Source organism: Chiloscyllium plagiosum, unplaced genomic scaffold (assembly GCF_037043375.1).
Source record: "Chiloscyllium plagiosum isolate Xiang-an unplaced genomic scaffold, Cpla_swu_hap1 HiC_scaffold_20, whole genome shotgun sequence".
Classification (NCBI taxonomy): domain Eukaryota; kingdom Metazoa; phylum Chordata; class Chondrichthyes; order Orectolobiformes; family Hemiscylliidae; genus Chiloscyllium; species Chiloscyllium plagiosum.
Window position 1 is genome coordinate 38998872 of NW_028270158.1, and position 15418 is coordinate 39014289.

Consider the following 15418-nt stretch of genomic DNA (forward strand, 5'->3'; position numbering starts at 1 on the left):
TCCAATAATATTCTTACTTTATACATCAGCCTCAACAGCACAGTGAAGATCTTCCAGAAGATTGGAACAAGAATCCTGTCAAAGTACTGGTTGGATCAAACTTTGATGAAGTTGTATTCAATACCTCAAAAGGTGTCTTTGTGCTGTTTTGTAAGTATTTTGTAAGAACTAGTTGTGTCCATGTAGTATTACTATTCTTTTACAAAACATCAATGAGTGATTGAGAGCTGTCTATAAACACAGTCTAGACACAGTTAATGACAATATATTGAGCTAAATCGTAGATGTGTCCTATCTTGTCTTTGATACATTGTGGTATAAAACAGTGGTGATGAATCAGCCATCCGCTACAAATGTTTAAAGTCAATGGAAAGGTAAACTGATGGGTGTGTAACAAACCAATAATCCACTAATCCCAGTTTTGAGCTCCTGGTCAAGCTGAATTTTTTCCCATTTGAATATACTTCCAGTTAGTCAAGGAATTCTTGATTTCAAATCCATGATAAGCATTTTTTTTCTTTCATTCTCATGGGCTTTCTCCCTTTCTCTCCTACGATATCAACTTTTCATTGGTAACAGTTACCATCCAGAACCTCACCCAAATGCAAGTATGATATAGAGCAACAGAATAATTGACCTACTGGGACAACGCCACATGTTGTCCTCCTTCATGGCTCTCAGATGTGGACTTCCAGTGAATTATTGGATTGAGATTATCTAACTCAATACAGACCAAGATCTTCCACGGGGTAGCTTACTTATGTATTGTGTTCAGCAACTAAACCACAAAGGGCAACCAACATTACTTTACTCTATTCCATGCTCAGGAAACCATTTCTTCAACTGGTAGAAAGTGAAATTAATAGAAGCTGTATTGCTAAAACACCTCCTCTCCTGCATATTGTAATATAATTTAACTTAATAACATTCTTTTTTTACCTTAAAGGTGCTCCATGGTCACAAAGATGCAAGCAAATTAATTTTATCTGGGATCAACTGGGGGAGAAATATAAGGACTCTGAAAATATTGTTATTGCTAAGGTAGACATCACTGCAAATGACATTGATTCGGTTATAATTGAGGAGTATCCAAGTTTCAAGTATTTTCCCCCTGGATCAGATAGAAAGGTTTGTTATCTTCAGGATCCTTTGTTTTCTAATGTTTTGTCTTCATTGCGATGCTAATGTTTAACACTTCCTTTCACACAGATTATACACTACACCAGTGCTCAGACTCTCGAAGCATTTTCTAAATTTTTGGAAATACAAGGAAAATCAAAGGTATGGTTTACAATTATGCCAGGAACAATTCATTTTATTTAAGATTGTTCAAAGCTGAAAGTTGAACATACAATAACAATAAAAACAGAAAGTTCTGGAGAGACTCAACAGGTCTTTGGAGAGAAAACAGAGGTTAACAACTGACTCCAATATGACTTCTTAAAAAAATGAATTGTCACATACACCTAAAATTAGCCCAGTGTCTCTATCCCGGATGCTCCCAGATCTGCTGAGTTTCTCCAGAACTTTTCTGATTTTATTTCTGATCTCTACCATCGACAATATTTTGCTTATATTTTATCGATATAGTTAGAAGTGATTTTTATATATATTTACACATCAGGCTTTATATCATTTTAATTAATTTGATTAGCTCTCTTTTTAAAAAAAAATGTTTCCATGTCAGACAGTTATGAATTCAAATTCCACTCCAAAGACTTGAGCAACACATGACTGAGGGAATGCTACGGAGTCAGACACTTTCATAGAACCATAGAATCCCTACAGGGAGAAAAGAGGCCATTTGGCCCATCAGATCTGCATCAATCCTCTGAAAAGCATCCCACCCTATCCCAGTAAGCCTACATTTCCCATGATCAATCCATCTAACCAGAACATCCCTGGACACAATGGAGCAATTTAACATGACTGGTCTGCTTAGCCTGCACATCTTTGGATGTTCCATATTTGATGCAAATCTTTAAACTGTCCTCTTAGATGGATGCAATTGATTCCACAGGACTGTCTCCAATCCTTTGTATCCCAAATAAATTTTTGTCCCTCAACCAATCTCATAACTGCTCATTATTCTCACTGTTGCTTGAGGAATCTTACAGTGTGCAAATAGTTGCATTTCCTACATTACAACAGTGACCACACTCTAAAAGGACTTCACTAACCGCAAAACACTTTGGAACATTCTGAACACGTCAGATCCATTTCCAGTATCTAGTACCAGCTCCTTCATGCTGGCCCGAGGAAGTGGCAGTACCACAGGCCCAAGTAAACAAAACATCTGGCAGCAACTAGGGTATGCTGGATAGACAAGGCAGAAAGAACTAGCAACCATCCCAGACAGAAAGAGAGAAATAAATCCTTAGTCAGCTCTCTGAGGTGAAAGCTGACATCATCACCCAAAACTATCCTTTAGTCTTCACTCCACTGGTTTTAGACAGGATCAAAGAGTAAAATCCCAACCAAAATAATAAAGTTTCATATTCTAATATATAATGATCTAATTTACAGACAAGTATCTTAATGTCTTTATTATTCCTTTTACAGAAACATGATGAAAAATCAAATATGACAGATAACTCAGTTGATGGACCAAAAGATGAACTTTAGCTTTATAAAATGATGATTAGTTTCTGTCAATTGCTCACCATTGTCTAATGACAGCTGTCTCATTTGTTGCCCATTATTTGTTTAGAGTAATATCATTACATTAGAGATGACTGCTAGTAGTGTCTGCTCAACCTTAAAGTCATTGCAACCCATGTTATTTGTACATTAAAAAGCAAAAAAAGTCTTTGTGGGAAACAAGTTGTAGTTGGTATTTAGTGTGCTGAATTATTAGATTTCATTAAGTGTTTTGGCTGAAATATCAAAAGAACTGCTTGACATAGCATCTTGCTCATTATAGTAGATCATAACACAAATCTGAGACATAAATTGACCTTGAAGTCAATATGGGACATACTTAAGTAGGGATGTTGATCTACGCCCACAATCACCCAAGAAAAATTTCACCTCCTTTAAGTTGAACAAAACGACAATCAAGAGACAGATGAAGTCTAGCAAACATCCAAATGTATAAAAGAGGCATAACAGCTTGAGTGTATAGATCCATTCAACCTACAAAAGCAAACAATGACAATTTGGAAAGTTAATAAATGGAACACTCTGAAAATCAATGTGAAATCAGAAACAAACACTTCACAGTTAGAAAGAGGGAAAGTGTGTCCAGCTGCAGCTCCTGATTTGCTTCATGGAGAGCCTGGAGCTCGGGATGGACTCACTATGGAACATCCATGAGGCTGAGAATGTTGTGGATAGCAAGGTTACTGAGCTGATTACACCACCAGTAAGGGCTGCACAGACAGAGAAGAGTTCGGTGACCATAAGGAAGATGGGCAGACAGTGCAGGAGTCCCCTGTGGCCACTTTCCTCTCAAACAGGCTTTCTATTTTAGATATAGGGAAGGCTTCTCAGGGGAAAGCAGCAGCCAGATCAGTGGTACCACGACTGGCATTGTTGTACAGCAGGGACGGTCAATGTTTAAGTGAGCCACAGTGATCAAAAACGCTGTAGTCACAGGTATAGATTGATTTTTCTGTGGCCGAGAGCAAGATTCCAGGATGGTGTGTTGTCTTCCTGGTACCAGGGTCAAGGATGCTTCTGCGTGGGCACAGAGTATTCTGAAAGGGGAAGGTGAGCTGCCAGAGGTTGTGGTACATATTTGTGCAAACAATACAGGCAGAAAGAGAGATGAGGCAGAAGAGTTCAGGCAGTTAGATGGGAAGTTGAAAAGCAGGACCTCTAGGATTGTAATCTCAGGATTACTTCCTGTGCCATGTGCCAGTGAGGCTAAGAATTAGGAAGGTAGTAAAGTTAAATGCATGGCCAAAGAGCTGATGTAAAAGGGAGGGCTTCAGATATGTAAATCATTGGAATGTCTTCTGGGACTGGTGTGACCTGGAAAAGAAGGAGGAGTTGCACCTAAGCTGGAGGGGGACCAATATCTTGGCAGGAAGGTGTGCTAGTACCACTCAGGAGGGTTTAAACCAGTGTGGTTTAATCCAGAGCAGTTGATCAGCAAGTCACACGACCGAGAAGAAGTCAGAAACTAAGGTGAGTAAGACTAAGAGGAAGAACAGACAGGGGAGAGGTTATGGAACAGCAGGACTATTGGTCTGAGGTATATTTCTTTTAATGTGAGGAGTGAATGACTGGTAAGGCAGATGAACTTAGAACATGAATTAATACGTATGATCTTGTAGATATCATGGAAACTTAGTTGACAGAGGAACAATATTGTCAGCTTAACATTCAGGATTGAAGTGTTTCAGGCAAGATAGAGAGGGATGTAAAAGAGGTGGGAGTGGTGTGTAAATGATTAGGGAGAATATCACAGCTGTACTGAGGGAGGACACCTTGGAAGGCTCATGCAGCAAGGCCACAAGGGTAGAGCTTAGAAATAGGAAGAGTGCAATCATTTTGATCGGATTGTACTACAGGCCTCCCAATAGCCAGTAGTAATAGAGAAACAGATATGTGGACAGATATTGGGAAATGTAAAAACAACACAGTTGTTGTAGTGGGGGATTTTAACTTCCCCAAAATTGTCTAGAACTCACTTAGTGGTAGCAGCTTGGATGGGTGGTGAGTGGTGGCGAAATTGTTAAGTGGGTCCAGGATGGTTTTGTGAAACAATATGTAAAATAGCCCAACCAGGGAAGGGGCTTTATGAGACTGGTTTTAAGGAATGAGCTTGGTCAAGTAATTGTAATTTCAGTGGGAGAGCATGTTTGGGACAGTGACCATAATTCTGTAAGTTTTAAGTTAATTATGGATAAGGACAAGAGAAGTCTTCAGGTGAAAGTATTAAACTCGGAGAAGGATAACTACCAGAATATTAGGCAGGAACTGGGGAATGTAGATTGGGGTGGTTATTTGAAGGTAAATCCACATCTGGCATATGGGAATCTTTTAAAGGACAGTTATTTAGAGTTCAAGTCCAACATGTTCCCGTGCAAATGCAGGATAAAGTTCGCAAGATTCAGGAACCTTAGATGACAAGAGAAATTAAGACATTAGTCAAAATGGAAAAGAGACATATGTAAGATTTAGGAAACTGAAAACAGACAGAGCCCTCGAAAAATACAAAGAAAGCAGGAAAGAACTCAAATATGGAACTAGGAGAGAAAAAAGGAGTCATAATATGTCTTTGGCAAACATGATTAGGGATAATCCCAAGGTATTTTATAACGAGCAAGAGGATAGCTAGGGAAAGGATAGATCCGCTCAAGGACAAAGGAGAAAATTTATGTGTGGAGCGGGAGGCGGTGGGTGAGATCCTTAACATTTACTTTGCAACAGTCTTCACAAAGGAGAAGAACATGATGGATGGTGAGTCTCAGGAGGGGCATGTTGATACCCTAGAGAATGTCAATATTGAAAAGGAGCTGTTGAGTGTTTTGAGAAGCATTACGATAGACAAGTCCCCAGGTCTGGTGGGATCTATCCCAGAAAATTGAGTGAGGCAAGTGAGGAAATTGTTGGCGCCTTGTGCAAAGTCTGTGTATCCTTTTCAGTCACAGGATACATCCCAGAGGATGAGAAAATAACCAAAGTATTTCCTTTATTTAAGAATGGCCACAGGGATAATCCAAGAAATTACAGGCCAAAGAGCCTTACATCAGTGGTAAGGAAATTATTGGAGAAGATTCGTACAAGATTTACTCACATTTGGAAAAGTATGGACTTTTTAGTGATAGGCAGGAATGTCATGTCTCACAAACTTGACTGAGTTTTTTAAAGAAGTGGCAAAGGTGATTGAAAGCAGAGAAGTGGATGATGTAAATGTGGACTTTAGGAAGGCCTTTGGCAAGGTCCCTCATGGCAGGCTCATACAAAAGATGAAGTCACATGTGATTCATGGTAAGTTGTTAAGATGGATTCAGAAATGAATCCAGAATTTAGTCTTGGAAGACAGAGTAGTAGTGGAAGGTTGCTTTTCAGATTGGAGATCTGTGACCACTAGTGTTCTGCAGAGATCTGTGCTGGCACCTCTGTTGTTTGTAATATATATATATATATATATATGATTTGGGGGAGAATGCAATGGCCTGGTCAATAAGTTTGAAGACAACACACATGTTGGGGAGCTGTAGATACTGTGGAGGATTGCCAGAGAATACAACAGGATGTAGACAGACTAGAGACTTGCGCAGAGAAATGGTATGTAGAGTTTAATCTGGATAAATGCGATGTGGTGCATTTTGGGAGATTTAATGCAAGTAGAAAGTATACAGTAAATGGCAAAATCCTTAATAGTATCAACATACAGAGGGATCTAGGTGTACAGATCCATAGTTCCCTGAAAGTGGCAACACAAATGAATAAGGTGGACAAGAAGACGTATAGCATGCTTACTTTGATTGATTGGGGCATAGCATATAAAAATGTTGTAGCTGCACTGAACTTTATTTAGGCCACATTTGGAATATGTGGACAGTTCTGGTCGCCACACTGCCAGAAAGATGTGGAGGTTTTGGCGAGGGTACAGAAACAGTTTACCAGGATGTTGCCTGGTTTGGAGGGTGTTAGCAATGAGTAGAGATTGGACAAACTTGGTTTGGTTTTCATTTGAACATTGAAGGATGAGAGACAATCTGATAGAAGCTTATGAAATTATGAAATGCATGGATAGAATGAATTGTTAGAGTCTTTTTCCCAGGATAGAAATGTCAGTTACAAGGGGCCATATGTTTAAGTTAAAAGGTGTTAAGGGGATGTAAGAAGTAGGTTTTTTTTATATGGAAGGTAGTACATGTCTGGAATACACTGCCAGAGGAGGTGGATACAATAGCAATGTTTAAGAAGCTACTTGATAGATATATGAACAGGCAGGGAATAGAGGGATACAGAGAGTGTAGAGGCCAAAGGTTTTTATTTTAGAAAGGCATCATGTGTCAGCACAGTCTTGGTGGGCCAAAGGGCCTGTTCCTGTGCTGTACTGTTCTTTGATTATTATCAAAATCCATGGTCTTATTACTGTAATTTGGCTAATGCAACCAGAGCTTCTAAGTTATCACCATCTTTCTGAGATCAAGTTCTTCTCTCACAATGAAATATCTCTGTAGAAGAGGAATATATGAAGAGGAAACGTCAATACTACATCACCCACAAAGAATTTCTGGTGGAATGAACAGCCATTATTTTAATCTAAAAAGTCTTTTAGCACGTCCTTTACTATAATTAATGGAAAATATTAGGATTTTATTTGAAGAATTTAAAGGAAAATGGACCATACCTGGTACTAATGACATATTTTATGTTCTTAGTAACCAGAATATGTGCTGCCTTTCTTTCCCTCGAATAAGGTGAAAGATTTTATTTCAGACTTCCTGGCATGATCAATATCATGAATTTACCATATGGAGACATTTTAAATGATTTTAAACAACAAAAGATGATACATTCATTAAATAATTTTTATGTCACATTCAGGATTGACTCTTTAAACCAAATAGCCTATTATGTTGCAGTATTGACTCTCTGACTTCTTTGTAATACATAATTCCATTTTAGTCAACGCACATTATAGAAGACACACCCATCACAATCAAGGAGAACTAATCCATTTGGGGAGGTTTTTTGGAGATGTGGTGGCATACAAATCTCTGAACCAGAGTCCTAAGTTGGAGTTATTGGGCATGGAAGGTGCATTCATAACATGGCCAAACAGGTCAACTATCAGCCTGCAAATTCTTCCCAATATACCTGATGGCAGAGTTTCCTGGTCGGCCATCTTGCAAAAAGCACAGTGTACATAAATGTGGACCAATCCAATGAAAGTCTGTGACTCAATCCTTGAGAAACAAGGATGGGAGAAAAAAACCAAGCAGGAACTTTGGAAATTGTTTAAACTGTAATTCATAAGTCAGTAAAGTTTATGAAAAATATTATTTAAAATAGAAAGAAGAATATAACTAAATGAAAAAAGCTGTAATAATCTAACCAAATGATACTCACACCAAGAGTAAGCACCAAAACTGAAAGCTATGAAGAAATTGACCCTGGAAGACTGATGGAGGACAAAAAATAAGCAAATGATAAAAATATTTTCATTAACATTTTAATTGTTCACATAATAAAGACTACTACAATGGTCCCTATTTTGATTCTCTGGCAAAAACAAGGAAAGTCATCTACCAGATCCCATCACATTGCAGCCTCTCAGTGAATAGAAGTGGAACTCTGTCCTGATGAGTTCCAGGAAAATGAGGCAGCTTCTCCTCTGAAGAATGAGGAGAATATATTTTAGATTTCAACTGGACACTATAAGCTATTATGAGGAGTATTCCATCCCTTGCCTTTAATATCCTGAAAATAACCGATACCTGGTATCTGAACCATTTTTCAGTATGTTTCGTGAGACTCTGGACAGACAGGAGCTTGGTGGTGACCTGTGGATTGTCAGTATCATTAGAACCTGCAGAATGTAATAAATTGTTCTGTACAAATATTAAAAGAGTAAAACTAAGAGGAGAATGCACAGTGGTACTTGTGTCTCAGTTGGTAACACTGTTCCTCAGGAGTTCAGAATGTTGGGTTCAAGTTCAACATCAGGACTTGAGTACATATATCGAGTATTGAAGGAGCACTGCACTGTTAGATGCGTCATACTTTGCGTGAGACATGAAGGAAGGTCCAGTCTGCTCTACCAAAAGATTCCAAGGCATAATTTTGAAAAGAGTGGAGGAGTTATCTGTGGATTTGTGGTCAATGTGTATTCATAGTCAACATCACTACAACAGAGTATCTGGTTATTGTCACATTATTGTTTGTGGCAACTTATGATGGGTAAATTGGCTCTCTGTTTTCTACATTAAAGAGTGACTACACTTCAAATTATGTTATTGCTGTAAACTGTTTTGGGAAGTCTGATGAGCTGTAATGTAAATGCAATTCCAGTTATCTAGGCCGCACTTCCTAATACTTGCCTATTCATTGCTTGTAATGTAATAGGGAAATGATGGACCATACTCAATGAGCCCACACTTGCAAAATTGGAAACAAAAATGTCTACTGTTATGTGTGATTGGGGAACATTTGCTGAATAATCCTGATTTCGTCAATAGCTACATTAGCTACTTATATAAGATATTCAATGAATCTTGCAAAGTGACACATTTATGAATCATAGAATCCCTACACTGCAGATATAGGCCATTCAACCTATCTCAGGTCTGCACCAGTCCTCTGAAGAGCATTCCATCCAGACCCATAACCCTACATTTGCCATGGCTAATCCGCCCAACCTAAACACCCTGGACACTCTGCAGGAATTTAACATAGAGAATCCAGAGGACCCAGCAGAAACCTCCACAGACACAGGAAGAATATGCAAACTTCACAGAGACAGTTGCCCAAGACTGGAATTGAACTCAGTTCCATGGCAGCAGTGCTAACCACTAAGCTACCATGTTGCCATTGTTTGCTTATATATGCTTATTTAAAGTAGCATAAAAACTTACACAGAGGCTCATTCTTTGTGAACAATGGAATATATTCAAGCTGCTATCTTTTTTAATTTTCCCAGAAATTGAAGAGTGTGTAGTTCCCCATTGATTAAGGCTTTGTCATCGAGGAAACAATGTCAATTTGCCAAACTAGTCTAATAAGTTGGTGTTATTGTTTGAAGTTTTGCATTTATCCTGATGATTGCAAGATGAAAAGCCTTAGGAACATTTCTTTAGGACCTAGGACACCAACTGTGGAACTCCAGCAGGGATATCCAGGGCTGAAACGATGGACCTCCAACAATTACAAATATCTTCCTTTGTGCTAGCTTTGACTCCAAGCAGCAGAGAGGGAAACCTCCTGGTTTCCATTGACTCCAGTTTTGCTCAGGCTCCATGATATCACATTTAGTGAAAAGCTGCCTTAATGTCAAGGGCAATTACTCTCATGTCACCTCTGGATCAGATTAGGTTAGATTCCCTACAGTGTGGAAACAGGCCCTTCGGCCCAACAGGTCCACACTGACCCTCCGAAGAGCAACCCACCCAGACCCATTTCCCTACATTCACCCCTGACTAATGCACCTAACACTATGGGAAATTTAGCATGGCCAATTCACCTAACCTGCACATCTTTGGACTGTGGGAGGAAACCGGAGCACCCAGAGAAAACCCACGCAGACATGGGGAGAATGTGCAAACTCCACACAGACAGTTGCCTGAGGCAAGAATTGAACCCGGGTCCCTGGCACTGTGAGGCAGCAGTACTAACCACTGAGCCACTGTTCCTCAGCTCTTTTGTATATATTTGGATGAATGCTTTATTATGAGATCAAGAGCAGAATGCTGCTGGCAGACCTCAAACTGAGTGTCACTGAGCAGGTTATTCCTATGCAAGTGCTGCCTGATAGCACTGTCGATTATGCCTTATATCACTTTACTGATGATCAAGGATAGACAGATAGGGCGATAACTGTTCAGGTTAAATTAGTTCTGCTTTTTGTGATAGTACAATTCTGGGCATATTTCCACATTATAGATGCCAGTGTTGGAACTGTACTACAACAACTTGGTTAGGGACACAGCTACCTCTGGAGCAGAAGATTTTAATACGTTTGCTGGAATATTGTGAGGTAAAAACAAGGACTGCAGATGCTGGAAACCAGATTCTAGATTAGAGTGGTGCTGGAAAAGCACAGCAGTTCAGGCAGCATCCAAGGAGCAGGAAAATCGACGTTTTGGGATTCCTCATCAGGAATAGAGGCAGAGTGCCCGTAGGGTGGAGAGATAAATGAGAGGAGGGAATATTGTGAGGACCCAGAAGTTTTGCAGTGTCTAGTGCTTTAGCCATTTCTTGACATCAAATTGGATGAATTGAATTGATTGGAGATTGGCTTCTGTGACAATGGGGCCCTCTGGAGGAGGTTGAAATGGATCATTCGTCTAGCACTCCCAGCTCAAGCTGGCTACAAACTCTTCAGCCTTATCTTTTAAACCAATGTACTGGGGTTGCCCATCATCTAGGACTATTTGAGAAGCCTTTGCCTGCTGTTAGTTGTTGAATTGTCCACCACCATTCATTACTGGAAGTGGCAGGATTACAGAGCACAGATGGTTGGGGAATTGCTTTGCCATGTCAGTGACTTCCTGCTTCCACTGTTTATCATGCAAGGTGCCCTTTGCTGTAGCTTTGTCAAGTTGACACCTCAAGTTTAGGTATTTCTGGTGCTCCTCCCATATAAGGCCCTGCATTTACAGAACCAGAGTTAATCTTCCAGTTTGATTGCAAGAGTGGAGTGGGGTTATGCAATGCCATGAAGTTACAGATTGTGGTGAAATACAATCCTGCTGCTGATGATGATGATCCACTATACCTCGTGAATAACCAGTGTTGAGCTGACAGATCTGTTCAAGGTTTGTCCCATTTACTACAGTGGTAGTGCCACACAACACAGTGGAAATTATCCTCAATGTGAAGTCTTCATGTTCACAAGGACAGTGCAGTCGTCACTCCCACTGATACTGGCATGGATGAATGCATTTGTGATTGGTAGATTGGTGAGGATGCGGTCAAGTAGATTTTTTTCCTTCTTTTTCCATTTATCACAGGTCTAATCCAACAGTTTTGCCATTTAGGACTTAGCCAGTTCAGTCAGTGGTCATGTGGGATTGCCAAGAGTAACTTGGTAGCAGCCGGATGCCACTCAGTGCCCTTGCCACCCTCAGCGCCTCCTCCAAGTGGTGTTCAACATGGAGGACTACTGATTCATGAGATAAGGCGTGGGTGGGAGTGTAGGTGGTGATCAGCAGGACGTTTCCTTATCCATGTTTGACCTGATCCCATGAGATTTCATGGACTTCAGAATCAATGTTGAGGATTCCCAGTGCAGCTGTTTCCTTCCTGCATAGATGCAACACCCCAATTAGCTTTTTTTCCCCACTCTGATATGAAAACCTGAACTCTTGAATCCAATGGGAATCTTGCTGGATTAGTGATGGTTCAATCTTTGCCAGTTATAATTTTTTTGTGGCAAACTTCCAGTAATATTTCCAGACGTGCTGTGTTGTATGTTGAAGCTGTCTGAAAACCTACTGATGTGGTTATTGGAGTTGACAGCATTGGGCATTGCGGCCCTATTAATTTTAATTTCTGGAATGCAGTTTTGTTTCAATGAAGTGATCGTATAATCAGCGAAAACTGGTGAATTAACAAATCCCCACAGCAGGTAAAAGAAAGTTAAGACAGTGAGGTATTTACACCCCTGTCTCTTCAAGACAGTTAGGTGTCTCTCTGTGATTACACAATAATCATGAAAAATTACAGCTACTGGTAAATTAGCATTTTACTGCAAAGTACAGATTTCAACTTCACCATTCTCTGTAGTAATTACTTGTAGATATTTCTGCTTTCATCATTTTCTTGATTAAGGACCTAGTTGCTTCAGATTAGCCTGTTCTAGATAGGGTTCCTCCGTAAACTCATCTTTTCCTTGCATTACTTCTCCAAATCAAACTAAAACAGGAAAACGGTTTACATGTGTGCTGTTACACTTAACATAGTGTACAATAACTTGCTCTAACTGCAGAATCAAAATTTTATTACATAACTTAAAACGCTTTTATACCTCGCCTGAACAAGACAACTGCTGTAAACCAAGGCTAATGTCACTTTCAGAGCAAGTTGTGAGGGATTAAATTGCATAAAAGTTAAAACCCAAATCCATTCACCACAAATTTTGTGAAAATGATATTAAATTCACTTTGTTCTCATTCCAAGTGTTTAAAACAAGAATACAGAAAGCTGAGATGTTCTTCGAAACATGATTACTTTAGAATAATATGTTTGCAATTTAGAGAAAGAATCTTTGCTGCCAGAACAGTCAACCCCACCCACCCAAACCTCATTGTACTGCCGGACATCTTGCTGTGATTGCATTTTTAGGCTTGTGTATTTGTTACAAACTCTGCAAGCTGGGGATTTTAGGGTCATTTGTGAGTTTTGTTCTCATGAGAGAGGAGTGATGGGAGAGAGAATTCAGCTGAACCATGTAGCTCTAGCTTCCTCAATCAGCCTGACATGAGCTTGGAGATTAGAGCTCACGATGTACAATCAGAGTGTGCTGCTTCCAGAACACAGTGAGAATCCTCTGTCTCTATCCCTTTATTGCCCATTCACCCAACAGTAAAACCAATCTTTAATTTGATGTCCCTGGTAAGGCTTCACTCATGGTTTTGTGGTGCTCCCAGCACAACCTCTCTGTGTTGTTGCTTTTCCTGCAGGAAATGCTAATGATCGTGGCCACTCCACAGTCTCTCTCTCCCACCATCTCCTCAAACTCTCCGCAGTGCTCAATCCTCCAATCCCGTGTTTGCCTCTTTCCTCTAGTTGAACCTCATTCCTCCATTCCTTGTCCCCTTGTCTTCTCGTTGACCCCCATTCTCTATCATATGATATCTGCTCCCTAGACTGCTGTCCCTCTCCAACCCCAGACCAACCAACCTCACATCTATCCCTATTCTTGTCTCTTTCTCTCACATCGACAATCACTATCATCCCCACACTGTGTACTGCTCGGCCCAAAGTGGGTACTGGTTCTTTGGCTTGAAAAGGGTGAAGGAGTTGACACCGCATTAACACAAAATTGACACATTCAAAGAGGAACAGCAACTTGGAAGTCAAATAAATGTATTCTATCCTTTTGACATCTTGGTTTTAACTCAGGCATAAACCAACAAAAACCATTTGGAGACCTGCTAGGCACTGTCTTCATAAGAAGTAAGAAGAGAAAATGAAGGAGAGAGGAGAGGAGATGTGGCTATTTGGAATATTACGATTAATTTTACACCAGTGAATGGCACTTACGAACGTTGGTTGCAATTGTCAACAAATTTGATCTCTACTTTTATGGATCTATTGTAGGAATTTGAACAGTTAAGAAAAGTGAACAATTATAAAATGGAAAAACTAATGCACATGATAAAAACAGTGCCAAGTATGACTCTGATACGGGACTATATTCATGAAGGTATAAACAAAAGCATTAAACAGACCACATAATAAGAAATTCCAAATAACACGTTAAGGTGGGCTAATTAAACATTTGAAATCTTGCAATTTACAAACAAAATAAGAACAGGCAAAAGCTGTGATCATTATTTATTTTCCTGCAGTCCCTTACAGGTTATATTGCAAACCAAAGTTTGTTGCTCCAGATTTTGTAGTCAATGGCAAAACGCAGGTTAAAAATCCAAGCTAATTTGGAATAAAGAATTTGGGGGAAATCCCTCAGTCCGCCATCCTGATTTTGGGATGGGGTTCATTTGTGGTGGTGGGTTTGCTTGCCAAAGCCAACAAAGAGAAACTTGCCACTGCTAGAGTGAGACAATTGGAAAGAGAATTGTCTTTACTTTGAGGATAGCTACTGGGCACGGGCAAAAGGAACCTATGGTCTTTTTAATTCATTCATGGTGAGACCAAGATTTATTGTCCATCCCTGGACACTCTTCAGAAAGTAGTGGTGAGCTGCTTTCTTCAACCACAGCGGTTCATTTGGTATAGGTCAACTAACAACATCTAGAGAGCTTCAGATAAGATGTTCTTTCTTACCATCTTCTGTCATTATGATTAATAAAGCTTTTGTTCTTCTCTCACAAGAGTACAGATCTCACGTTGTTATGTAGTGGAGTGGTGTTAGAGCCGCTAAATCAGAGGCATGGTCACTAACGCCCAAAGTGAAATGCAGCTACAGTATAGTGTTAAAGAATGAAACCATGTGGCCAACCCAGAGATCTGAGTCCAGAGGTTAGGGAAATAGCTGAAGTAAATCTCAGTGGTGGTGTTGGTGTGTGATGGATTTCGAGGCTCAGTTAGGCATAAACTGTGGAATGCAAAAGTCCACGCAGAAGCTGAAATGGTGCAGAAGAAGATCCATAGCAGAATATGCGGTCAGTTACACAGATAAGTCAAATGGCCACAGTGAGTAAAGCTTTACAGAAATTGAAAGTACCCACAGAAATGGAGAAGAAATGAAAGCGCACAAAATGCATTACCCCACAAGTGTGTAGGAATTCCAGCTAACGTTACAACCACAAGCTCAAAGAGAGACAGTGGCAGCACAGAGTATTGAATACAGACCACAGAAATGGTACAGTACTGCAGACTCCAGCAGTAGGCAATATCATTCTCAGTATCTCAGCAACCTCACACTGATGCAAGTGATACTACTATTTACAGAAAGAGAAAAACCTACCCTAGAAGGAGTGCATTTCCTCACAGGGAGAACTGGCTCAGAACAGCATTCCTTCTTTGCTTCATCTCCTGGACTCATCACTATATCACAAAGCAAAAGTGAAGGAAAAGAGACTCAAAACAAGAGTGATTATCCGGGAAC

The 15418-nt window shown here is 39.9% G+C and overlaps 1 protein-coding gene across 2 annotated transcripts in view; it reads left to right on the top strand.

The window, feature by feature from the left end:
• The window catches only part of LOC122560438 (protein disulfide-isomerase-like), a 38011-nt gene extending 35202 nt beyond the window's left edge, over positions 1-2809 (top strand). Inside the window, exons 8-11 of one of the 2 annotated variants that reach the window (XM_043711071.2) lie at positions 30-150; positions 947-1128; positions 1210-1281; positions 2563-2809. In XM_043711071.2, the coding sequence (XP_043567006.1) occupies positions 30-150; positions 947-1128; positions 1210-1281; positions 2563-2625 (438 nt within the window). In that variant the 3' untranslated portion in view covers positions 2626-2809. Of the gene's footprint in view, positions 1-29; positions 151-946; positions 1129-1209; positions 1324-2562 lie in introns of those variants that run through there. The other variant, XM_087998088.1, reaches the window with a different exon arrangement.
• The last annotated feature ends 12609 nt before the right edge of the window (positions 2810-15418 follow it).